The following is a 24,797-nucleotide window of genomic DNA, read 5'->3' as shown; positions in this document are numbered from 1 at the left end:
GCTATCACTTCTGGAGGACTGGATAGAGCGAGATTGAATTGAATTATTTGAATCTTGTTCTTTGCAATCGCCGACACCTTATTTTGCTAGATTGCGCGGTTCCGGCATCGCTGGACGGTTATATCCCCGCATGATGAAATGATGCGTTATTCAACATGGACGCGCAGATGCGCGCAACGTCCTGCCGTAAGGGATGGTTTGCTCGCATGGTCAATTTGGCTGGACTGGGTGGCTCCTTGTTCGGTTATGCTTCTGGGAGGCATTGGAGACTTGCGTGAGGATGGAGTTTACTTCCATGACTAACTCAGAGAGATCAATAAATATATAATTGTTCGGTAGTTGTCTTCGGCCTTTTATACTCATTGACCAGCAGTATAGTGCCTGAGCTAGGAAGAATAAGTATCAGGTACGACGGGCTAAAAAAGTCGGACGTAAAAAAAAAAAAAAAAAAAAAAAAAAGAAGCGGCCGGGACATTTCCAATTTCTCATGTCTAACAGTCTACTGTAAATGTAAGAGTCTAACCCCGGAGGATCTTCGACTTGACCTCCACCTTCGACCCACTCGCAAGCGTTCCATCGACGGCCGACCAGTTCCTTGCTCCCTCGGTCTTGTCGTTGCCTGTCATACATTCATTCCGCCAACCACCCTTCTTTTTGTCTTTTGGAACTTCTTCTTCCACTTCTGCTGTACACACCACTCTGGATTTTTTTTTTATCTTTTTATTTGTGAATTCCCGTCGTGTTAGACCACTACGGATTGGACCACCGTTCCACTTGCCGGGGTGCAGAGGAACAATCCGCTGCCAGTCATTTTAGTCCTTCCGCCGCCTCTTTCCTCATCCCCTCTTGACCCTCTTGACCGGTGGCTCCATGCAAAATATCTAGACTCCGTCCATTTTGCTTCTTACCCCGCCTTCAAGGAATTTAATTAGTATCGCCAGGTCAATCGGACGGTCAGCTTCATTTGGTTGGTCAGGTAAGTCCCTGACTTTCTCCTCCTAGTCTGTGAGCGGAGTGACTACTGACACTGACTACTACTACCTAACCCAGTCTAAGCCAACCTAACCCACGGCCAGTACCTTAGTTCACTCGACCTCCTTTCTTGCAGCTTGTCCATTTGCGCCACTTCTTCTCGGACCTCCGTCCCGTGGCTCGTTCTTTTTCTCCTCCTTCGTATCCGCTGGTCTGAGTTAGGAGCTACCTTACCTGCTCCCACTGTTAGCCTCCGTGACCCTGCTTTACTTACCTCTCTCCGCTCGCTCGCTCGCTCGCTCGCTGTACAATCCTTCCTTCCCTCTTCTACCGTGGGTTTCGCCTGTCCCTCCTATCTTATTTATTCTGCTCCTTCACATCGGCCTTTTCCCATTTCCATTCTCTCTCATTAGAATATCCCTTCTTCTTCCACCCCCCCTTTATCACCCCCACCTCCCGCATTCTCGGACGACCGATCGATCGAGCGACGTTGCAAGAGCCACCACATCCTCATCCCCCCAAGAAAACCTTCGCGAAACTGCGGCGCCTCTGCTCTCCGCCCCAACGCTCTTCCTTCGTCGCGACCGCCGACACCAGAGACAGGATCTTCCTTGTAATTCAACTTAAAACTTACGCTGGCCGCTTCGCGAACTTTAGTATTCTCGCACGGGTGATTCGCCTTCCCTTCCGATCTCCGCGCGTCCGTCTCAAGATGCGCTGCTCTTGAGGCGATCTGCTGCCCATAGTTACTGGAGCCAGTTCGCTTCCCAACGTCATCTATGGTCACGCTACCATTTCCGAATCCCGCGCTTCTGTGATATTCTCCTTCCTTTGCGACTGGAAAACAACCGCTTTTCTTCGTTTCTTCTTTGAACAAATTTACACACCGGAATATACTTCATTTCAAAAAAAAAAGGAAAAAAAGAAAAAAGAAACATAAGACAATAAAAAAACATCCGAAAAAAAGGCAATTCATTGGTTCGGTGGAGGCTTGTTTTACTACGATCTGCCCGAGCTTCTTTTGCGACCATCTCGCAAAGCGCCTTCCTTGACGATCTCCTCCTTTAGATTGGAAGCCTGGTCGCTTCTCTTGGGCGCAAAGGAAAAAACGGTATTATCGCGAGAACCGTCACATTGTCCGAAAAGATTATCTTCTTTTTTTTTTCTTGTTTGGGTTTGGATAGATCATAAAAAGTTCCGTTGCTACTAGACTGGTAAGTTGGACATCATACGATAGCAAGACGGGATCACTCATGAGGGGTGCGCCGACAGACGCGATCACGAAATTCATTTGCACTTCTTATACCTTTCTGAGACTGTCGCAAACCTTCACGTTATTGTATCGGTTCCTGGTTTGATCCGAAATTGTACTTTACAAGGTATGTGTGTCGTCAATGCGTTCTGTCTGTCTTACCTCGGTGAATGAAGCCCGCAACGTCCCCTACAACCTCATGATGTGAATTGGTATCCTCCCTCATCAGCAATTGGCTGGGCTGTCGGCATGGTGAAAGCAATACCATACAGTCCAGTATCTCGATGATTGGGGGCAGCTACATCTGACATCATCCAACATCTTAAGCTTCTGCAAGACAATTGCCGCGTGCTAAGCTATCTGATGATTCGAAACTCGGCAAATATTCACCTGCCTAGTCATTGAATCAGGAAGTGAATGCTGCTTTCTGGTTATGATATGACATCATTAGGATCATTGTGCATTGTGCATTTATGAATCCAGGCACCGGTGACTCCCAGCTCCTCCGCATCCCGCTATCGCCACCAGAAGCTGCCCGTTGTCTACTAGCTTGCCATATAACCCCCCACCACCCATCCTCATTTCATCGTTCTCTGTTCCCTTCTTTTGCTTTCTGCCATCATATCCGGAGCTTTCCATTTTTTGATTTCGATCCCCCCACAACGTTAATGCAGGCTGGGCTAACCTACCAATGGGATTTCCAGAGCTCAAGCTCTCCGGAGATCTCCCTTTTTATTGAACCCTGGGGATAAAAGATCTTCACCTGCTGTTTGCTCATAGATTTCTGCTTCTTCTTGATTTCTCCGTCTCTTTAATTTGATTGGCCTGCGTGCAGACTCCAACATTGCAAGGTAACCCTCCCTATTCCATCGGAGAACCGGAACTCGGATTGACATTATATCCTCAAGTCACCTTGACGAAAGTCATCCAACCCAACAAATAGTGTGATTGACTACAACAATCACTCATTGCTTCTTCAGAACTGTACGTTAGCCGTCTCAGAACATATGTGAGCATTTCACAGTACCCCGCATTCACTTGCTTTATTCCTTTGTTCCCTTTCTTTGTGTCAGTTCCCGTCCGTTGGGTTCAACCCCCACCAACCACTCGATCGATGACGCTTAGTTGGCCTCCAAAGTGGCAGAATTTACTAACATGTTGACCAGCATCGCCCTTATATCTTATGAATTTGTGGCCGAGGCCTTGAGAGAGCCCTCAAACCTCGGTTTAAGCCTAGTGACAATTAGTTTGTTTAGAAAACACCATGGCTGCACCAACCGGCAAAATTATGCAGGCAACCAAGCCCGGCACTGTGACCCCATCTAACAACGCGTCCGCGAGGCTGGAGAAGACTCATCCCGGCGTTCGCCGCTCAACGCCTGACTCAGAAGCATTGGCGTCTTCCGATGATGATGGGGAGCATGTGCAGTTTAACGCAGCAAATCCGGCTATTCCTGCGCCCAAGCCTGCGCGCCGTACTTCGTGGCTGAACGAAGTACCAACCAACCTCCCCCGAAAGTCCTCCCTTACCACCGCTAATCCATTGTCCTCGGGGGGCTCGAATCCTACCAGCCCCGCCACCGATCAGTCCGGGTGGCCCACTAACACCTCTCCTGGAATGAGTAGCTCGATTCATTGGAATCACGTTGGAAGCAGTTCGTTTCCATGGGGCACAGGTATCTGGAACACGGAATCTAGAAAAGAACCTCCTCCTCGACTGTCCGAGATTGTTCCATCCCCTACGATGACCAATCCAAATTCCTATTTCAACGAGGAGTTATTGAGCCCCACGACTCGCACGGCATCGGGAGATTCGGCCATCCCATTCTCTATTCCACTTCATCCCACGCCCAAGACATATCGCTCGCAGTCTTACTCGGTGGGCCAGTTGGATCCCGAATACTTGAGCCTCATGGCCAACAAGTCAGCGTCGCCCTATTCCGGTGCGCGTCCGCGGAACGGCGGCCAGTTTTCTGCGTTACAGCATCGTTCTTCTCGGCCGAGCCTGCTCGGAGAACTGGGCCACGACCCTGCTACGCTTGGCCGCGTGCGCGAAGACGACGACGACGACGATGCCGAAAGCCCCAGTGGCTCCGATGGCGGTCTACCTACTTTTTCCACCAGCCAAGCCCGCGCTATCGAGCAGCTTTCTAGAGAAAATGCATATCTTCGGCAGGCCGCTGGCCAACTAGATAGCGGTTTCAGAGATCGTGCCATGTCGTCGGCGTCGGCAACCAGTGGATATGCAGTTGGAGCTGGTATCCATAATCTGCATCGCCTCCCGGGGAGTGTCCCCGAAGAGGGAGATCTTGCAGTGGAGGATCTGGACGAGGTGGGCGACATTCCCGGATACAGTAACATCCATAGCAATACTCGACGGAGATATTCCGAACACTCGGCCAATCTCGAGAAACAGTTCCCGTCGATCAACTCCATGGACAACCGTGCTCTGGATAACTTCAGGAAAGCCCATTGGCAGACATCCCTCGGCTTCGGAAGCATGTCAGACATCCCCCAGAGCCGACGACACTCCTTCGCGGACATTCCTATCCGGCACACTTCGGTATCCGGGGACTCTTCTAGGAACCAGCTTGGAGATCGGGAAGAAACCTATACGGGTATTGGCGACGGCTCCCTGTCAAATGCCCAAGGCCAGAACCGTGAGTACCAGCGTTTTCAAACGGTTCCTCGCTCCGAGGAACATGAACTGGAAGCCGAATATTTACGAGCTCGTCGATTTGCAGAATCCTATTTTGCTCGCGACCAGGCTCTCCGTGCTGCCGAGGGTGCGTCCGCGGTTCCGCCGTCTCTTCACCCGGCCTACACGATGCCGAATGCCTACGGTCGCCACCAGCCAGGCCTCATGCACCCGCATCAGAACCAGCTCTTGTATATCGTATCGTTCAAATGCCACCGTGCCGATGTGTTCTACATCCAGGAAGACACTGGCCTTCAGGTGAAGGTCGGGGACCTGGTCATCGTCGAAGCTGACCGTGGTACCGACCTGGGAACCATTGAGCATGCCAACATTACTATGCAAAAGGCTCGGGAATTGAAGCAACACTACGCCGAGGAGCATTACAAGTGGCTCATGATGTTCTCCAGGCAAGGCCAGAACGGAGCAGCGAATGTCGTCAACACCTCCAGTGGCGTCTCCGGCATGGCTGGTCGCAGCGCAATTGGTGGTATGGGTCCGCATGGGCCGCATGGGGTGCAGGAATCTACCGTCGACATCAAGCCCAAGTTGATCAAGAGACTTGCCCAGAACCATGAAATCATGACCCTGCGCGACAAGGAGGGCAACGAGGCGAAGGCCAAGCGAGTCTGCAATCAGAAGGTTGCCGAACATCGACTCAATATGGAAATCCTTGATGCCGAATTTCAAATGTACGTTCTTACCATGCCGGTTCAATACATGTCAATACGTGCATGCTAACGTCCATCTACAGGGACTGGAAGAAGCTTACTTTCTATTACTTCGCGGATTCGTACATCAATTTCAACTCTCTCGTCACCGATCTGTTCAAAATCTACAAAACTCGTATCTGGATGTCGGCTATCAATCCAGCGTCGTTTGTCACGCCTCCGTCTGCCGGATTGCAGTCTCCCAACCCTCTTGGATATGGCCAGGATGTGCAGACCGACCGTTCCCATCAGCAGGAAAGTAGGGCTTTTGGCCCTACTCGAGATGGTGTGAATGTCAGTCGAGAAGCCATTCCTAATCCATTGGGAATGCTACGCAATGCCTACCCAGAATCGTACCAGTCTTTCACCCAAGGCCCGCGACCACCTGAGTCCGGCCTCGGTAGGCTTGGTGCCGTTGACCCTTTTTCAACGTACGTACCAAATGCCTACACTGGCGTAGAACCAGGATATGCCGATTATGCTTCCGGCTCTGGCGCAACCAGTGGCCCTGGTCGTGCCCACGCTGCTCCAGGCGAATGGATGGGTCGTTTCCAAGGCCTGTCTCTCGGTGGCACTTAGAATGTTGATTCTATCTTACTGCCAAACCGTCGTACCCAAACACGCCGAGCCTCCTCGTTCAACCTCTTGTTGATTTGTTAATTTTAAAGAACTTTAACTCCACCATACCTTGTATCTGATTCTCTCCATTCTTTTACACGAGACTTTTTTCTTTCTCTTCCCTCTTATTCTCATTCTCCCACTCCCACTTTCTGTCGTTAATTCAAGTTTCACCCTCTTCTGTTTTCATGCTTTTACTGTTATGGGCTTGTTTTTCCTTTCAAAGAGATTAGAAAATGTGTGCAGCGGATCAACCCTTTTTATGATCTGTCGTTTACTGCTGATACCTAATAGACTTTCAGCTTCACGAACTGATGGTTTAGCCGTTCGAGCTTTTTATTTCGCACAATGAATTTATGTTTGTTTCGTTTGAACACAGATCCGATGCTACACTCCAATCACTCGTTGACATGTTGTAATATGTATTTCTGCCGTTTCATGCCTTTTTTCATTCCTCGCAAGGTCTCAGAACGGACATAGGAGGAAGAATTCATGTTTTACAGTTAGATGAGAATAAATTGGACGCTTCCAATGAGGGACCACATTCATTGAGTTTGGTAGTAAAGACTGTAGGGAGTTAGTCAACTAGATGTAAGGAGAAAAGCTGGTTGTCACTTGAGGTGTTGTCCAGGTGGTCATGAAGGGGAACTGATGCCTTGTGGCCTGACCCGGGCGGAATCGTGAACGATTATCTAAGCTGCAGAGATTTGAATTCGACACCTGAGGCAAAATGGCTGAATAAGCACGGTCCAGCCGCTGATTGGGGGACCGGCAGAGCTCGCCTAATCTTCTAGCGTCCCACACACAACCTCGTTGAAGAGATCTCTCTCTCCGAACTTCTCAGTTGCGACAACGACGACAATCGACGACCTGCCACGCCGACAAGGTACGTTGCCCGCAATTCTTGCGATCGATACTGCAGAATCCACTTTCGAATTCACAATCGCTGTTTTCGGGATCAATCGATCAATTTTCGATAATTCGAGACTAACCTTTCGCTCGCTATTCCAGATGGGTGCCCTCAAGTACGTGGAAGAGATCCAGAAGAAGAAGCAGTCCGACGTGATTCGCTTCCTGCTGCGTGTCCGTTGCTGGGAGGTGAGAATTCCCCTACCCCAAACTTCGATCCTTTAAAACATCCCGCCGGATGTTGCTCGTGTGCTATGCCATAGGAATACCTGCCCGTTTCCGAGGGGTGTTTGCAGCACGGCTCGAAAGAAGAGAAATCACGATAAGAAATTTTTTTTTTCTTCACCGGCGGATGAACAAATGGATTGTGGCACAATACAGAGACCTTTTGGGTTTCGCCTCATTGGGCTCCGTGTGTCTTGCTATACACTCGTTGAACTTTGCTGAGAGTGCATCAATATAGCTCCGTCAACTGAACGCTATCCACCGTGCTTCGCGTCCTTCTCGCCCCGACAAGGCTCGTCGTCTCGGCTACAAGGCCAAGCAGGGATATGTCGTCTACCGTATCCGTGTGAGACGTGGTGGCCGCAAGAGACCCGCTCCCAAGGGTGCCACCTACGGTATGAAAGAATTCTAGTCAGACTTTATGAGGAAGGAGAAAACTGACGGATATGGATGTTCACAGGCAAGCCCACCAACATGGGTATCAACCAGCTTAAGTACCAGCGTGCTCTCCGTGCCACCGCTGAGGAGCGTGTCGGTCGCCGCTGCGCCAACTTGCGTGTCCTGAACTCCTACTGGATCAACCAGGATTCCACCTACAAGTACTTCGAGGTCATCCTCGTTGACCCCCAGCACAAGGCTATCCGCCGTGATGCCCGCATCAACTGGATCGCCAAGTCCGTCCACAAGGTACGTGCTCTGTCTGCCTTCTGGGCTACAAATGGTCGATTGTTGGGATGGGAAAAGCTGACTTGGATTTCTCTGAATAGCACCGTGAGGCTCGTGGTCTTACCGCCACCGGCAAGAAGTCCCGTGGTATCAACAAGGGCCACCGCTACAACAACACCAAGTCTGGTCGCCGCCACACCTGGAAGCGCCAGAACACCCAGAGCTACTGGCGTTACCGTTAAGTGTAGATGGGTGGCTAAGGGAGATTGTGTGTCGTGGAAAAATTGGTCTCTTGTGGATGTGTTTATTTCGTTTCTCAATCGTTTCTATGGCTATGTCAATGAAATGCTTGGGTGCGAGCATAATGCAACAGATCTTCTGGATCGGATGTTAACAAAATATTTTTTTTTCTCTGGGTTCAACTTTTTTATTCCCCCTAACGAAGTGCGACGACTGTTTTCTCGGTTCCAGAGTAATGCATTCCAACTGTAGACCATGTTGTAGACCCAATCTTGTCCTCGAGTTTTGGCTGGATGATGTTACATCTTTTCTACGGCGTCAAGGCCGGGAATGGCCTAGGTTGGAGGGAGTGGGTAAGTCAGCCCGAGCGAAACAGGGGGAAGTGCTCTCAGCCTCTCGAGCGGATGATGCAGGGTCTTTGGCGCCCGGTGGACTGGTTCAAAAATAGCCAGTGTCACCATGACGAGCTATGAATTAAAATAGTAACATTGTAACTGCTCCGTCACTCTTGTTGGCCCCGTCGTTCATAGTATTGCAGTATCACTATAGCCTATATCGTGATAAGTCTGATAGGGCCTGCCAAGCGGCCTAAGGCATCCCGCCGTTTTGTTACTTTTGTCTTTCTTCCTTCGCTCTTGCTTGTCTGCTTCCTTCTCCCCTCGCTTGGACTTGACTCCCTTTTCTCTGCTTCATCTTTTCTTCTCTTCTCTCGACTACTACCCACTTTCGGTTTCCCGGTTTTGCCGTTACATCCACCTCGTTCCATCTCATGTTACATCTTCACAATCTGGTGCCCCTTAGTAATCTCGACCTTACTCATCCAGTAGCAGTTCCGGTGCCTGGCTCTGCACTCTCTCGTTTGCTCCGTGGATCCTTTTCTTTTATTTAGTCTAGTTGGCTCTCTCGACTCTCAGGTCGTTGGTGCCCTGATCTTTACTTGATTTATTTCGGCAGGATCCGGTCTCGATCAACTTCCTACTTTGCTGCCTGAGGAGGGTGCTTGATCTCTCTCCTTCCCCTCCTTTTCATCACTCCCCCAACGACCTGCCAACTGCTCTATTTCCCGGGCTCGTGCTTGCACACACCTCCTTGTGGCGTTCTAAAGACCGACATTGTGGTGTGGGGTTTTGACCAACGTTGATTTCGACCTCGCGACAGACAAATGCGCCCCTATGCCGTCGCGGGCTCCACGTAATCCGCCTTATCCTCCCACGTCGAGCTCACCCGCCGCTCCCCCACATGCGAACCTGGTCCCCTCGTCGATCGAGAGGAGCGCTCCCCGTCTGATACCCCAACATGCACCCGTGCTGCCATCCATGAACGCGAATCCAGCTACGTCGCCGTCGCATCGCCACGGCCATTCTCGCTCCATCAGTCAACCGTTCCCTTCTCCCTTCGCCGGCGCGGGCAAGAGGCGGAACCGATCCATTCCGAAGCAGGACTTCCTTGACTCGGACGATGACGACGACGATGTGACCTACCTGCCCGATCCCCTGTCGACCAGCCCGCGCAAGGGCCCGCCGCGCCCCGTGCCAGGCGAGGATTTGACAACGGGGAAGTGCGTGACCTGTAATTGTACGGTGCGGTGGCCGCGCAACCTCAAGGTCTTTCGCTGTACGGAATGTCTTACGGTCAATGATCTTGAGCCGTACAGGGAATCAAATGACCCAAGCGGTCGGGGAAAGGATGGGAAGCCCCCTGCGCCTGTGATTCCTCGGAAAGGTGATTGCGCCCTGGTTATGTCTTATACAGTCTTTGTTCTAATATGTGCCCTTATCTCGATTAGCTATATCGCTTTCGGTCGAACGAACGAGGTCTTTGGCCGACGGATGCGTCTCGAACTATCTGAAAAAGCTTTTAGAAACTCCCAGCCCACGATCTATTCCCATAAGAAGCCTGCCAGATAAACCTTTTGTCGGACAGGATGGGCTCTTATCGATATCGCCAAAGCAAACATCCGGATACCTGTCGGAACCTCGCGCAGCCGTCGATCCTCGCAGTCGAAGTTCTTCAGCCTCCGGACGACCTAGGCATATGAATGGGATGAATGGGAATACAAATCCGGTGAAACCCAGCGGACCACCACCGGCTCCGTTGCATGCAGAGGGAAGAGACCCTCAGACCAGAGGTCGGGATATGCCCAATGCACCCAAAGGGGATCGCCCGGCGCGGGAACCCGGGAGGCCTTTCCCCCCCGAGAGCAAAGACTCGATGAGCCGCCCGTACATATTCAGGGCACTCGAGGAATATATAATATCTTCTTTTAAAGGTTGCGATTGCCTTAATACTTCGTTTACGACGTCGCAAAAGCCCTTGCAGACTACCAATGACAATCCCTCTAAGAGAAAACCGGAGGCGACTGTGACACCGGGACACGCGCACCCAGTATTCGAACCAGATGCGAAGACCCTTCTCCTCGGCGATCTGGCTGAGAATTCCTCCTGGTGGATGCACGACGACGATGCGATCGACACTTCCAGCCACACTCATCCTAAAGAAAAACCCTCTGGTTCATCCCGAGCGGTGAGCTCACGGAGTCCACGCATCAACTGGGCGGAACTGGCACAGTGGTACCAATCGATAGTGACGGCAGGCTCGTCATGGGTCGAACAATGGTCAGAGATGCAGCCCAGTAATATACAGGGAGATGAAGATTTGGTTAGACATGAACGGTGGAATGCCGTCGATTTGAGCACGATAGAAAGAGAGATCATTGAATCCCGGTTGCATCTACACCGAACGCTTCTCAAGGCGACCGAAAATCTTCTCAAACGGCCGCGACGACCGATCAAGAAGCCGGAGGAAGTTCGCTTCTTGCTGATGCTATTGGCGAATCCATTGCTGTACCCGTCTAGCTCGTCGATGGCCACCTACGCTGCAGGCGCTCCGGCCCCTCGCACCGACAGAAGGCCTTCCCATCCCATGGATGCCAACCAGAGACTGGCTCCCCCTACTGCCAAACCCGTTTCGTCCAGGCATCGAAATGGAGGACCGGGTCATCACTCGGGCATTATCAAGCGGATACTAGGGCAGTTGGCCAACTTGTCAAATGACTGCCATCACTACCTGGTCTCCTGGTTTTCTCGGTTTCCGTCGGGGCAGTTCGAAAAGACGGTTGATCTTGTCGGTAGTTTTGTTACCTACCGCCTGACTCGTCAACATGGACGGAAGCGCAGCGAATCAGCCCAAAATGAAGACAACAGCTTGATACCAAGCTTTTCTAGCGCAGCCGGAAATACTCCAGCCGAGCTCCATGCTGCGATCAACGGGAGAGGTCCCAACAAGCAGAATAATGACAAGCGAGATAAGCCGGTGGTTTACAGCGACGATTGGCAGCTCCGAGCCGCTGCTCGCGTGATGTCCTTGCTGTTTACGGCCAACAACGCCAGCGTTTCACGAAGACCGGATGCACCCGAGGCGGCGGGCTCGGCGACCAAATACCAACCGCAACGGCGAGGGCAGATGGTCCCAATTAGCACATTTTACAACACTCTACTCGATTATTCGGATCTTGTGGCCGATTTCGAGGCCTGGGAGACGAAGACCGCGAAGTTTTCCTTTTGCCAGTACCCCTTCTTCCTCAGTATTTGGGCCAAGATCCACGTTCTGGAGCATGACGCTCGCCGACAGATGGAGGTCAAGGCCCGTGAAGCCTTTTTCAACAGCATATTGAGTCGGAAAGCCATCAGTCAGTATCTTGTCCTGAAGGTGCGGCGTGATTGTCTGGTAGAAGACAGCCTTCGTGGGGTCAGTGAGGTCGTCGGGTCTAGCCAGGAAGAAATCAAGAAAGGTCTGCGGATTGAATTCGTCGGAGAAGAGGGCGTTGATGCCGGAGGTCTTCGCAAAGAGTGGTTCCTGCTCTTGGTCCGGGAGGTTTTTGACCCTCATCACGGTAAGCTTATTCAATTCCGTTGCTCACTTTCGCTATGACGCATTTGCTCATTTGTCTGCTCATTAGGACTCTTTATCTACGACGAAGACTCTCAATATTGCTATTTCAACCCGTACTGCTTCGAATCTTCGGAACAGTTCTTCCTGGTCGGCGTTCTACTGGGGCTGGCCATCTACAACTCGACCATCCTGGACATTGCTCTACCACCCTTTGCCTTCAAAAAGCTTTTAGCCGCGGCACCTCCCACCGGGACGGGACTGCAAGTGGCGGCGACGCGCTCACCGTTCAAATGCAGCCTGGACGATCTGGCGGAATACCGACCGTCGCTGGCCAAGGGTCTCCGGGCTCTGTTGGACTTCGAAGGGGATGTCGCCGACACGTTCTGCTACGATTTTGTGGCACAAGTAGATCGGTATGGAGAGGTGGTGTCAGTACCTCTATGCGCTGGAGGCGAGAAAAGGCCGGTGACAAACGCCAACCGGCGGGAGTTTGTGGATTTGTACGTTCACTATCTTCTGGATACGGCCGTCACGCGGCAATACGAGCCCTTCAAACGCGGGTTCTTCACCGTGTGCGGCGGCAATGCGCTGTCACTCTTCCGACCCGAGGAAATCGAACTGCTGGTGCGTGGCTCGGACGAAGCGTTGGACGTGGCCTCGCTACGGGCAGTGGCCACGTATGACAGCTGGTCGCACCCCCGGCCGGAGACGGTGCCGGCGGTACGGTGGTTTTGGGACTTCTTTGAGCACACGCAGCCCGCGGCACAGCGTAAGATCCTATCGTTCATCACGGGAAGTGACCGGATCCCCGCCATGGGAGCGACGAGCCTCTCGATCCGGCTGATGTGTCTGGGCGATGATTCGTCGCGATATCCGACGGCGCGCACTTGTTTCAACATGTTGGGTCTCTACCGATACGAATCGCGCGAGCGATTGGAGCGGATGCTGTGGGAGGCGGTGTTGAACAGCGAGGGCTTTGGCTTGAAGTAGGTAGAGTAAGCACAGCAAAGCCGACAGGGGGGGACCGGCGCCTCCAAAACCGATGCAGCGGTGAGAGAGCGGGATTTGGGAGGGGCAAGCAATCATTCCGCCTGTATCTTATTCTCTTAGAATTAATCGAGGACGATGTCATTCGTATCCTTCTTGAGTCCCTTTTGTTTGCTTTCTTTCCTTTCAAGGTCTAGGACCTCGGATCGTACTAGAAAGTGCCAGTCAAACCATAAGTGGGGCATCGTACGATAAGAGACTAGAAAGTACGGAGTCCTGTAGTTAGAGCTAGGGAACCTAAAGTGTCAGTTAGTTATAGCGGTAGGCTAGTCAAATGCAGTCAAATGCACAGTGACAAACTTGACACGCCCACTACTGTCAAGTCTGTCAGAGAGTCAGAGAACCTAGGCAAATCGGACGAGTCACTTCCCTTCTCCAGACATCGAGGAGCCCCACGCCGCTAACGCCCCTTTGGGATTGGCATGGGCTTCCATCTATACCAAGAAAGCCCGTCCTGGTCTTTCGAGTGTCTTGATTGGAAGCACAGGTATGTCCGTGAATCGTAGCATGGGGAGAGGTTGGATTGGAGGGGGAAGGGTGAAAGAAAACCCCTCTCTTTGATTGTTGCTGGTTGGGGGGGGGGGGGTTTTTTTTGGCTTTTCCCTTTCTGACTGACTTTCCCCCTCCCCCGCTGTTGGTTAGCTGTTGGCTGTTGCTGGCTTTTGGCTTTTGGCTATTGTAGACAGTTACTGTACCTAGATGAGAAGATGTGAGGAGAGGAGAGGGGGAGGCATAGGTGGGTGGGATGGTTGGTACAGTATAAATAAGAGGGGTGTTGTCTCGGTTTGGTTTCTTTCTTTCTTTCTTTCTTTCTTTTTTTCCCTTCGTTTTTTTCTTCTTCCTTTAGATATTGTGGGATTCGTCATTTCTTTTCATTAATACTATACCGTCGTTATTTGTGTGTCACTTGTTGTTGACTGACTGACCTTGAGTTCATTCATCATGGGTTCGATCCTGCCGCAGTCGATGAAAGCGCTTCGGTAGGTTTGTCTTATTTTATCTTGCATCTTTTGTCTTTCATGCTTCAGTCTTGGGGTTGGTGTTTTTGTTTATCTGTTTGGGGTCATGGTTGGGTTCTATGGAGATAGATGATCCGACTTTGGGTTCAGGATTCTTGCAACCCGTGCTTCGATGCTTTGATTGGGTATGGTGAGAGTAAGCTGACTTTGGAAAGATATGATGAGCCGCTGAAGCATGGGATCGTGGATGTTCCGTTGCCTGAGCTTCGCGATAATGATGTCTTGGTATGGCTCTCTTTCTTTTCCCCTCCAAGTTGTCTTCGATGGTTATTGAGGGTTGGTTGGAGGACGATTGATGCTGACGGCTGTATCAGGTTAAAGTCAAGGCGTGCGGTGTCTGCGGGACGGATTTGCATATCCATGAGGGAGAGTTTATCGCGAAGGTATGTACTGTATATCTTGTGTTGAGTGTGGCTGGTTTTTGAATATGGATGGGTTGGCTGACTGATGGTGTTTTCATGGATAGTTCCCTTTGGTTCCCGGTATGTCTGCCTATTACATCACTGTTATGCATTTGGTTTGGAGAAGAAGGCGAGGATGACGGTGATGCTGATGATATCCAGGCCATGAAACCGTCGGCGTAGTCGCCGCTGTCGGGCCTAAAGTCAAAGGCTTCGAGGTCGGCGAGCGTGTCGTGGCTGATAACTCCGAGTTGTGCGGAGAGTGCTTCTATTGCCGTCGCGGGGAGGAGCTGTTCTGTGAGCACTTCGAGGCTCATGGTGTAACCATGAACGGCGGGTTTGCCGAGTACTGTGCCTACCCTGGTATGTGTCCCTGATTGTCCGCGAGAGAGGTGAGCATCAAGACGAGAGGGCGGTGTTGACGAAATGAATAGCCGGCCGTGTGTTCAAGATCAAGAATCTCTCTGATGTCGACGCTACGCTTCTGGAACCTGCGTCCTGCGCTGCCCATGGCTTGGATAAGATCGCTCCTAAGATGGGGTCCTCGGTGTTGTTGTTCGGAGCTGGACCGACGGGTCTGGTAAGTTGTCTTTCCTTTCCCTGTCGATCTAACGAGAATTCGATTCCAAGTTCCTTCGTCTGATATAACTGCGTCAAGATTCTCGCTCAACTCCTCCGTCTCAACGGCGGCTGCCGCGTCGTCGTGTGTGCTCCCGAAGGCCTGAAACTGGACCTAGCCAAGTCCCTAGACGCTGGCGACGAATACATCGCTCTGTCGCGGAAGGACCCAAGCGCGCAGTTCGAGCAACTCAAGAAGGACAACCCGTACGGTTTCGATATCGTGGTCGAGGCGACCGGTAGTGTCAAGATCCTGGAGGACTCGATCAATTATGTCCGTCAGGGTGGAAAGCTCGTTGTGTACGGCGTCTATTCTAGCAAGGATCGGGTGTCCTGGCCTCCTAGCAAGATTTGTAAGTTCATTCCCGTTATGCATTGTCCATTGATTATGGGCGTCGTTCCTGCTTGTGTGTGGATTGGACTGTCTCTGACTGATGCTGTGTGTGGGAATAGTCGGCGACGAGATCAACATCCTGGGTAGCTTCTCTGAGACGTACAAGTTCCCTGCTGCCATTGACTACCTGGACTCCGGGAAGGTGAAGGTTAAGGGAATCGTGAACAAGGTGTACAATATCCACCAGTGGGAGGAGTGTCTGGAGGCCATGAAGAATAAGTCCGCGATCAAGGCGGCGATCACGTTCGATTGATTGTTTATATTGGATCTGTGGGATACGTCAATATATAGATCACCAATACTATATAAGGAATCGGAAGATGATGAGATACTATAACGAAGAGAACTGCATATAGGGAGACTTTGAATGGTAATTGACAAAGATTTCAGAAAAAGAGCAGAGTGAGATGTAATATAATGAGGGGAATAGTTGAACGAGAGGACCTTGGGAGAATGTTGGATGATGAACTTATGTCATCGGCCATGATCCTCAAACTTCACTATCTTATCGGATAAGAAAAACCACATCTCCAACCTCCACCACCTCCTCTCTTACCTTCAAGCACCTCTCTTTATACCCCCCTTTCAATTTATATATCCCACCAAAATGGTAAAACCCCTAACATTCAAAGGCGACAAGCCCAAAAAGCGCAAAACCCGCGACCACTCCTCAACCACCGCCGCAACCAACGACATCCCCTCCGCGAAACGCGCCCACACCGACCCCAATCCCTCCTCTGCCCTCACCAGCGCCACTACAGACGAAAACCCAGACGACCAGACCTGGGTGAACGCCGACACGCCGACCGACATTGCAGGCCCGGTCATCCTTGTCCTGGCCTCGGAACCACCCACCTGTATCGCCAGCGACGCGAACGGGAAGGCGTTTGCCAGCGAACTCGAGAACACGATTGATGGGGACCCCGGGACTGCGGAGCCGCATGATGTGCGGCAGGTGTGGGTTGCGATGAAAGTTGCGGGGTCGGAGGCGTTTGGGTTTAAGGGACATCATGGGAAGTGAGTATCCTGTCTTATCTTCTCCCCCTCTACACACTGCCTGTTTCGTCGCTGTTGTTTCCTTCGCTTAAGCGCGGGAAAATAGACTGTATATACCAAATGAAAAAACGAAAGCATGGCTAACGAACCCGTTATCTGCGTCTGATAGATACCTCGGCTGCGACACCTACGGCATCCCCAGCGCAACGGCCTCGGCCATCTCGCATCGCGAATCCTTCCTCGTGATCCCCGGCGAAGTACCAGGAACATTTGCCCTCCAAACAGCAGGCGGCGACAAAGAGAACTTCATCTCCGTGAAGGAGGTAACCTCGAGCAAGAATGTCAGTGGGAAGGCGTGGGAGGTGCGTGGGGATGCGGAGCAGATCTCGTTCGACACGACAGTGAGGATCCGTATGCAGGCGCGCTTCAAGCCGAAGATTAAGGCGACGAAGGAGACCAAGGCGAGGGAGAAGGTGAGTCGGAAGGAGTTGGAGGAGATCGTGGGGAGAAGGTTGGAGGATGATGAGGTTAAGAGGTTGAAGAAGGCGAGGCGGGAGGGGAATTTCCATGAGGAGATTTTGGATGTCAGGGTGAAGGGGAAACATGATAAGTTTGCTTGATTTTTGTCTACAGTTTTTGGATAATGGTCTTTGGGTTTCTGGATACCTTTTGGCTACTTTTGCTTGATTTTTGGAATACCAAGGAAGGAGATGAAGATATGTATTATATTATGTATACCTAGAGTTTATATTCGTCCATCATGCAGAGGGGGGTATCTATCAATCATTTCAAACATCAACTAGAAAGACCAAGCACTATCGGGTTGTCCTCCGAAGCATGTAATCTAGATGTACCATGCGATTCGTCACCGGGACTGGATAACTCCCTGGCGGTACAACGCTCTTCTTACACAACGGGCAAAGACTGCTATTTTGCTCCAGAGAGGTGTCAATGCACTCGACGTGGAAGATGTGCCCACATGGAAGCTCGCGCACGATCGCCACGTTGGGCACAAAGTCGTCGAGGCAGATTGCGCAGGTCGTTTGAGAATGACTGAGTCGATTCCGAGGAGAGGGTGCGGTAATTTGCGTTTGGTGTTGGCTGCTGGACGATATATCATCCTCTTGATTGGGCGAGACCTCCTTTTCTCCGATCTCCACCCTTCCTTGAACGTTGTGAACAGCTGGGTCTGTCCGTATTCGCGTTTCGCTGTTTGTATCGGTCTTCTCTGGCTCTTCTTCCACCTTGTCCAATTGGTGCGTGGAGCCACTATCGCCCGATCTCGACTGAGTGTCACTGTCGCTGAGTGCTTCGAGGTCCGGATACGCATACACTGGAAACGTATCCAAAACCTCCTGGGAGACCTTCAATTGGTGTAGGCCGAGATGTTCAATGTCCGCCTCTCCCGCTTCAATTCGACGCTGCAAACTCTCGCGTCGTCGCTTCTGCACGATCTGGTAGCAGAGAAGTAATATCACGCTGAGGACTAGCACAGTTCCTACGATCGCGAGGATGAATCCCCAGAGACTGGGCATTTTCTTTCCACCTCTGTCTGCAATCACACGCAACCGGCCATTAGCCATGCTGAAGCCGAGAAAGTGGTTAGCCAATGAAAAGATGATAAACTCACCTAGATTAATGAGGGCAAACAACCGCATCTCGCCTTGCCCCTCCTGCAAGAATTCCGTAGACTCATTATAGGGGCGGCTCGAATTCCCCGAATAATACGATAGTTGGCGCATGATGGTTGCACCCGCCGGGCCAGGGATCGCATAGACCGGGTACTTATTCCGACGTTTCCACTCCTTGTCCCTCAACGACCATACCGAACTATCTTCCGTCGGTGGCTTTGTGTCATTGCTACCGGGTATGTAAAAGACCAGCGCATTGGTTCCCACGCGCCGAGAGGCATGCAGGAAGGACTGCGTACAGTCGGCGCTTATCCACGGCGCGAGACCAACGATGCGGTAGCCGAGTGTTTTCACGTCCTCGAAGCGGGTGACATTCGCGGGAACATATTCAGCCGTGGCATTGACGCATGGATCGTGAGTGTCGAGACCAGGAACAAAGAATAAACCTTTAATGGGACCTTTATCGGGTGCATTTTGGGTGGACAGTGTCTGGACCGTCCCGTCAAGAGCCAGGTGGAATGTCGCACTATCCTGCAATACACAATCTTATCAGTATCTTCGTTCGATTTTCCTCCCTCCAAATCTAAGTTCGTGCCCTTTCTCCACGTGCCGGAAAAGAACCTAACGTACATTGACCAAAGGTGTGTTATTAGTCGCTACCTCCGGGCCTGTGAAGAGCGAGGCCGCCGTCGTGAGCGATGCGGCAGCTATTATGGAAGACATTAGTCCATGGACTTGGGTGGTGACAGACAGAGATAGTCGTCGATCTGCACCGTCCAACGGCGAAAACACGACATGTCAGGAGGATCAACCGTACCCATAACCAGCAGGACATCAAACCAAGTATTTCCCTGTTCGAAAGAAATGCGAAATATTAAGGCTCAAATCAGATCGAATCCAATTGCATGAAGCATCCTGCACGGAACTGGAGTGACCAAACGGAGGATGCGACAAGAGAAGGCGGTTAGATCGGGGGGAGGGATGTGAGGGTAAATCAATAGTTTGAGCAAGAATGCTGACAGGTCTCGAAGGTTTCGCTTTCACTGCCAAAGGAGAGTTAAAGGCATGGTTAGCTGCATGCTATTGCATCCATCTTGATCCTGTTGGTCCGTTTTCCCTTGCATCGGTTTTGGCCTGATAGTCGCCCTTCACTTTTTTCTTTTTCTTGTCTGTCTTGGTTCGCCCCTTCGCAGATCCTCGCTAACGAGCAGCAGATTACCGTTTGCGGACGGAGTGAATGACGTTTGCAGAGTGGCTTCCTACATGGTTCTGCAGGAAAGACCACGACAAGACAGAACCAGAAGCAGCAAGAGTTTTTGATGTATGGATGCAATGAATTCCCAAATTGCTATGTACTCCGGAGTAGCTATGATATGCGACTATCCATCGTCATGCCAATCCAGTCGAGGCAGAGTAGTCAGCAAGCAGGAGTGGGCGCAGTTGACAGTCGTAGAATAGCTTCACAGCGCAAACAGAGACCCCACGAATATGTGTAACGGTTCGGAGATGATTAACGGTCTCCAACCCCGGAAAATCGTCAACGATTGAGAATAACGAATATGGTTAAGTTTGATGTTGGCGCAGAAGAACGGCGACGATCCGCTTACCCAATCGGGCAACGGCGTCAATCCTCCAGATCACGTGCTATCCATGTGACATACGTCATGTGATCTGGCAGCGACCTCGCGATCCTCAGACAATCGACTTCAACGAGCAGGCGCGTCCACATCCTCGCGTGTCCCGGTCAGAACCACCGATTGCAATACTTCGCATCGACCTGTCTAGTGATCTTGCGCTCGCCCTCTACAGATCAGTTGTGAGCGTGAACGTCATGGGAAATTGAGCCCCGACCGCCTGAGCCAACAACAGCCTTTATAATCCGAAAATCTCCCCGCAAACCCTTCGTCCTTACGACTCTTGGAATAAAACGTCTTCAAAAGGGAAACCATGCCGTCCGCAAACAAAGGGAAAGGGAAAGGGCGCGATGTCCGCCCATCGCGAAGCCGCAACACAACCCCCAACTCCAGCTTCAGTGCCGGCCCCACCGCTCCGGTGTCCAGCTATCTCGATAACGACGCCTCGAAGCTACTGATCCCCCAGACCATTCAATACTCTGAGATCCTGGATCGCATGGGCGGTGTCGGCCCTATCCCAGATTCCAAATCCCTAGAATCTTTGAAAGAGCATCTAGAGACCCTCAGTCAACTAGCGGAAGCACGCGGTGATGCCTGCAACGCCGGGATCCGGGAGCTGTCGCAGAAGCGAAAGGAGGTGGATGACACGGAATCATTTGACACCGATCGGCCCAAAATGAAGCGCGAGGCCGACGAGGAGGAAGAAGAAACGAAGCTGTCCAAAGGAGGGAAACTGAAGAAGCGAAAGGAGCGCGGCAGCAGCTCGAAGGAGGAGCGTCCGCTTACCCACGGCGCTCACGAACTGTCGCGACAGGACGGCGCAGAGACAAAAGTGGAAAATGGTAAGCAGCTGCATTTTTCTTCATGCGACGTCGCTTAATCTAGACAACAGCTAACGGATCTCTAGCCGCATCTCCCTCATCGAAGAAATCGAGAAATGCCTCCGAGGGCTCGCCGCTATCTCCCTCCCAGAGATCACCTCGAGCAAATGCTGCCGCTGCCGAACAACCTGAAACAGCTGACTCGCCCATGTCGGACGACAGCTCCGACTCGCATCAACCGGAACCGGCGCCTGCAGTTACTCAGGTTCAGGTGTTTGGCCCCAATCCATTGAAATTCGATGACCCGACAGTTTACAATATTCGCGATGTTACGCCGGACATGACCGATGAAGAAAAGAAGGAAATCTACTGTGTCAATCGCTTCCCTCGGAGTGACCTGGCGCATATGATGGCGGGCATTCCGCCAGATAAGGATTTCAGCAACGCAAAACCTACGAATCAGGTCAGCGCCAACACGTTCCTTGCCTACATCGACCCTTACGTGCGCCCCTTGACGGAAGAGGACATTGCTTTCTTGAAAGAGAAGGGAGACCGCACGACACCTTTCGTCATGCCGCGACGCGGGAAGAAGCATTACAGTGATATCTGGTCCGAGGAGGACGGCATGATGAGCCTTGACCAAACCAACGGGGATCGCGAGCGTCTGCCTCTGAATCAAGGCCGCGGCAACATCGACCAGGTGACGGATGAGACCGTGGAGACGGACAAAGTTTCCGTTGGGCCTTTGGTTAGCCGACTTTACTCGTTACTCCGCTACGAGCATCGCGCTCCTGATGAAACCCCCACCAGCGGACAGACCAACGGCGAAATGTCCACGACCAACGGCACCCTCAACGACTCTATGGATCTCGATCATCCCCCTCCTGCCGGTGGCGGCGAGTCCGAAACCAAACCCCAGCCCTCCGCAACCTCGTTCCCGGACGCATCGCCCAGCGGCTTCAAAGTGCCCGCCGCCAAACTGGACCACGCCCAGCTGGACGAACGCCTCAAGGCCGAACTTCGCCACGTAGGCTTCCTCGGCGCAGAAGACAACCCGGACTACGATGCCCACTACGACGACGACATCGCGCAGCGCCTACGTCTCCTGCAGAGCGAACTGAAAAAGCAAATGATCATCAACAGCGCCCGCAAGACCCGCCTCCTCGAGATCGCCCGCGAACGCATGGCCCACCAGGAGTACATGACCATCCACGACGACCTCGACTCGCAGGTCCAGCAGGCCTACCTGAAACGCACCCGCACCCTCGGTAAGAGCAAAAAGGGCTCCCAGGCCAAGCACCGCCCCGGCGGTGCCGGCGGCGGCAGCCACGTTGCCAGCGCCGCGGGCGTCGGCCGTCCTGCCATCGGGGACGTTGCGCGAACCCTCATGGACCGTCGCAAGCGCTGGATTGACTGCATCGGGCCTGTGTTCGGAGACTGCAAGACCTCCGTGCCGACGGGGGCAGAGTCCGTCTTTGATCCTGCGGTTATGGCTGAGTACGAGAAAGGAGAGGTAGAAGGGTGGGATGAGGAACAGGAGTAGTGAAATTTCCTACGTCTCATTTCCTTCTGTCATTCAATTTTCTCTCCTCTTCCTTTTTCTTCTTATACCCCCTCTAATATCTGACTCGGTTTATCTTCATGTACAGTCAGTTGGAATTGGTGTTATTTTCTTTTTCTCTTTTCGCTTTATTATTATCTCTATCTTTTATTACCCTCAACGACGGACGATTTGGATTTCAAAGGAACCTATGTAGGGATGGACAATGGACCGGGTATGAATGAGCATGTCTGATTTGATTGCTAGTCATAGATTTTCTTGAGGCGTCATTGCGGAGCTGGTTCTTTTTTTTTATGATCAGGGGGCGTTCAATATGGCGATTCTCTCGTTAGTTATTATCATTTGTTATTCTTTGTTGTTCAGCAGACAGAAAGAAAGAACTATGAATAGGTAGCCTCCGATGGCTGGGTAATGTTATTGTCAATCATTTGACCTTGCATAGATTAGCAGCAACTTAGTAAAGTTGGTATTCGATGCTTTTTCGGGGGTTAGAAATCTCCTTGGAATTCGCGCGTTTACTTCACTGTACTATATACTTTATCCTGGGTATCAAAAAAAAATGGTAGAACAAGAACCAAGAAAATACAAACCAAACCAAACCAGGCTAAAACAGAACGAGTTCCAAATATCACGCTCCGCCGGCAACCTAGCTACCGGTGTATAATCAAAACCTCACCGGGATAGCGCTTCAACCGCGCCGTTAACTCCCTCTCACTCATCTCCAGCTCCGTACAGATCTGATCGAAACAGTGCATCCCGTCAAGGAACTTCGACAGTGTCTTATCGTCAATATAGTCCTCCTCGTCTTCGTCGTCCACTATAACCACCGTCCCGGGGCGACTGCCGCTATGCGCTGACGTGGACTGGTCCCCGCCGGCGATGGGAGCAGGGTCGTCGCCGAGACTGGACGCGTAGGGACTGTTTGTGCCGGTGCCGGGACCGCGCGAGGACGGGCCACTGGTGGGGTAGTTATGGAGGTGTTGGTGGTGGAAATGGGAGGATTTGGACGGCGGGGCGGGCTGGCCAGTGGCGATGGCGTATTTATGGACGCGGTATAGGAAACCCTTGATCACGCCGAACGTGATGAAGCGGCGGATGTCGATGTGTGCGAGCTGTCGGCTGTGCTGGATGTACCAGTGCTTGACGCTCTGACCTTGTTTGAGGCTCGCGTAGAGTTCGACGATGGAGACGCCGTCGACGACGGTGCTGCTGTCTTCTGTGGGTGCGGTGGTTGTGGAGGACCCTTGAGGGTGGTTGCGGTGGTGGTCGGCGGAGCGCGCGGTAGAGCCGGATTTGGACGTCGTGCTGGGACTCACGGGACGGGGGCTCCCGTTGGTGCTGGTGAGGTCGATAGGGGTGGGATCGCCGGTGGGCGGCCAGACGGCGTCTGGGTCGTCGTGTCGTGGGGGTAGGTCGGGGTTGAAGTTCGCAGAGGCTGTGGTCGGGGAGGCGAAGGTTGCGTTGATGTAGCGGGCGCATTCCCGTTGCATGTCTTCGTCGGAGGCGATGGTGGAGCTGAATAGGGCGGTGGGCGCGTAGATGGCGGAGAAGGAGAAGATGTCGAGAAGGAAGAGGCAGCCGTAGTACAGGAGATGGCGGATTGCGCGACAGGTTAGGGAGAAGTCGGTATCTGCGAGGATGGAGATAATGCGGACGCTGTTGACGCCGTTGATATGGGGGACGATCTGCACCAGAGCTTCTATTAGACTTTTGCGGCCATGCTTCGCGACATGAGACGTACCCGCTGCATCGTCAGATCCCAATTTTCGTCCATAAAGGCCTGGTATCGGACTGTGAACAAGGGGACCTGCCAGGCGCGAACCGATGGAGGAGCAGGGTAGACGGGGAACAGTTTGACGTTCAAAGTGTTCAGGTCGTCTAAGAATTCACAGAGATCAGCCATTGAGTTGGGTAGACGAGCAGGGACGTCATACCAATTGGAATCATGCTCTCGCAGTAGTTATTCAGATCCTCCATCAATGTTTCGCACAAACTGTACACCTTCCCCTCGCCGCTCTTGGAGTGATCCCGCGACAGGAAACCATTCTGTTCCTCCAAACCGTGCATCAGATCGGCGAGTTTCTGGACCACACTCTTATACGTGCTGAAATCCTCCTCTTCAGCCAGCACCAAACAGAAATTGAAGATGAATTCATTTCGATCGTAGCGGAGCGATTTCATGCAGATCGGATAGCCTAGGATGCGGTAGCCATTGGTGCACACTTGGATCAGGTTTCCGCAGAGCTCCTGGCGGGGTATCACGAAGAAGGAGACGTCGGAGAAGGTAAAGAAGGGCGGCTGCGAGGGTGCCGTGCTGGAGGGGACGATGGCTCCATCGGGGACTTGGTGAACGACCTTGGGACCTGTAGAGGGATAGACCGTGAGTTAGAGATCAATGGGTCAAATCGGCGGGGTTGGGGTTGGCGGGCTTACCCTCTTGCGTGTCGAATTTACTGTAGAAGATGGCTTTGATCATAGCGAGGCGAACAAGGACAAC

General features: G+C 52.1%; 8 protein-coding genes across 8 annotated transcripts; 6 read left to right on the top strand and 2 right to left on the bottom strand.

Moving 5' to 3' along the window:
• Positions 1–1,934: 1,934 nt before the first annotated feature.
• Positions 1,935–6,828, top strand: LDX57_000382 (PSP1 family protein). The gene is made up of 3 exons (XM_046082029.1): positions 1,935–3,233; positions 3,391–5,611; positions 5,674–6,828. Exons 2-3 carry the CDS (start codon positions 3,489–3,491, stop codon positions 6,206–6,208), a joined length of 2,658 nt encoding a protein of 885 aa, XP_045937986.1. The 5' UTR covers positions 1,935–3,233; positions 3,391–3,488; the 3' UTR covers positions 6,209–6,828.
• A 261-nt stretch (positions 6,829–7,089) lies between these two features.
• On the top strand, positions 7,090–8,701 carry RPL15 (60S ribosomal protein eL15). The gene is made up of 5 exons (XM_046082028.1): positions 7,090–7,133; positions 7,259–7,345; positions 7,620–7,776; positions 7,842–8,068; positions 8,149–8,701. The coding sequence occupies exons 2-5, from the start codon at positions 7,259–7,261 to the stop codon at positions 8,287–8,289; spliced, it is 612 nt and encodes a 203-aa protein (XP_045937985.1). The 5' UTR covers positions 7,090–7,133; the 3' UTR covers positions 8,290–8,701.
• A 758-nt stretch (positions 8,702–9,459) lies between these two features.
• On the top strand, positions 9,460–13,168 carry HUL4 (HECT-type E3 ubiquitin-protein ligase; the record flags this gene model as incomplete). Its single annotated transcript, XM_046082027.1, has 3 exons — positions 9,460–10,009; positions 10,074–12,179; positions 12,246–13,168. 3 exons carry the CDS (start codon positions 9,460–9,462, stop codon positions 13,166–13,168), a joined length of 3,579 nt encoding a protein of 1,192 aa, XP_045937984.1.
• Positions 13,169–14,167: 999 nt separating this feature from the next.
• On the top strand, positions 14,168–15,910 carry LDX57_000379 (zinc-dependent alcohol dehydrogenase family protein; the record flags this gene model as incomplete). The annotated part of the gene is made up of 8 exons (XM_046082026.1): positions 14,168–14,205; positions 14,400–14,469; positions 14,559–14,627; positions 14,711–14,726; positions 14,808–15,008; positions 15,080–15,225; positions 15,304–15,616; positions 15,717–15,910. The coding sequence occupies 8 exons, from the start codon at positions 14,168–14,170 to the stop codon at positions 15,908–15,910; spliced, it is 1,047 nt and encodes a 348-aa protein (XP_045937983.1).
• A 354-nt stretch (positions 15,911–16,264) lies between these two features.
• Positions 16,265–17,273, top strand: LDX57_000378 (uncharacterized protein; the record flags this gene model as incomplete). The annotated part of the gene is made up of 2 exons (XM_046082025.1): positions 16,265–16,674; positions 16,823–17,273. The coding sequence occupies 2 exons, from the start codon at positions 16,265–16,267 to the stop codon at positions 17,271–17,273; spliced, it is 861 nt and encodes a 286-aa protein (XP_045937982.1).
• Positions 17,274–17,468: 195 nt separating this feature from the next.
• LDX57_000377 (RING-H2 finger protein) lies at positions 17,469–19,105 on the bottom strand (the record flags this gene model as incomplete). Its single annotated transcript, XM_046082024.1, has 3 exons — positions 17,469–18,815; positions 18,915–18,991; positions 19,102–19,105. The coding sequence occupies 3 exons, from the start codon at positions 19,103–19,105 to the stop codon at positions 17,469–17,471; spliced, it is 1,428 nt and encodes a 475-aa protein (XP_045937981.1).
• Positions 19,106–20,231: 1,126 nt separating this feature from the next.
• Positions 20,232–22,282, top strand: NGG1 (histone acetyltransferase NGG1; the record flags this gene model as incomplete). Its single annotated transcript, XM_046082023.1, has 2 exons — positions 20,232–20,760; positions 20,826–22,282. 2 exons carry the CDS (start codon positions 20,232–20,234, stop codon positions 22,280–22,282), a joined length of 1,986 nt encoding a protein of 661 aa, XP_045937980.1.
• Positions 22,283–22,950: 668 nt separating this feature from the next.
• Positions 22,951–24,776, bottom strand: NPR2 (nitrogen permease regulating protein NPR2; the record flags this gene model as incomplete). The annotated part of the gene is made up of 4 exons (XM_046082022.1): positions 22,951–23,985; positions 24,042–24,178; positions 24,235–24,663; positions 24,734–24,776. The coding sequence occupies 4 exons, from the start codon at positions 24,774–24,776 to the stop codon at positions 22,951–22,953; spliced, it is 1,644 nt and encodes a 547-aa protein (XP_045937979.1).
• Between the last annotated feature and the right edge of the window lie 21 nt (positions 24,777–24,797).

Source organism: Aspergillus melleus (genome assembly GCF_016097325.1).
Source record: "Aspergillus melleus strain CBS 546.65 chromosome Unknown contig1, whole genome shotgun sequence".
Lineage (NCBI taxonomy): Eukaryota > Fungi > Ascomycota > Eurotiomycetes > Eurotiales > Aspergillaceae > Aspergillus > Aspergillus melleus.
This window is presented reverse-complemented; position numbering and strand designations above follow the sequence as displayed.

Coding starts and splice junctions, on each gene's coding strand:
- LDX57_000382 (XM_046082029.1), top strand. CDS start 3,489: ATGGCTGCACCAACCGGCAAAATTATGCAGGCAACCAAGCCCGGCACT. Junction 5,612..5,673: donor CTTGATGCCGAATTTCAAAT/GTACGTTCTTAC, acceptor GTCCATCTACAG/GGACTGGAAGAAGCTTACTT.
- RPL15 (XM_046082028.1), top strand. CDS start 7,259: ATGGGTGCCCTCAAGTACGTGGAAGAGATCCAGAAGAAGAAGCAGTCC. Junction 7,346..7,619: donor TGCGTGTCCGTTGCTGGGAG/GTGAGAATTCCC, acceptor GCATCAATATAG/CTCCGTCAACTGAACGCTAT. Junction 8,069..8,148: donor TCGCCAAGTCCGTCCACAAG/GTACGTGCTCTG, acceptor TTCTCTGAATAG/CACCGTGAGGCTCGTGGTCT.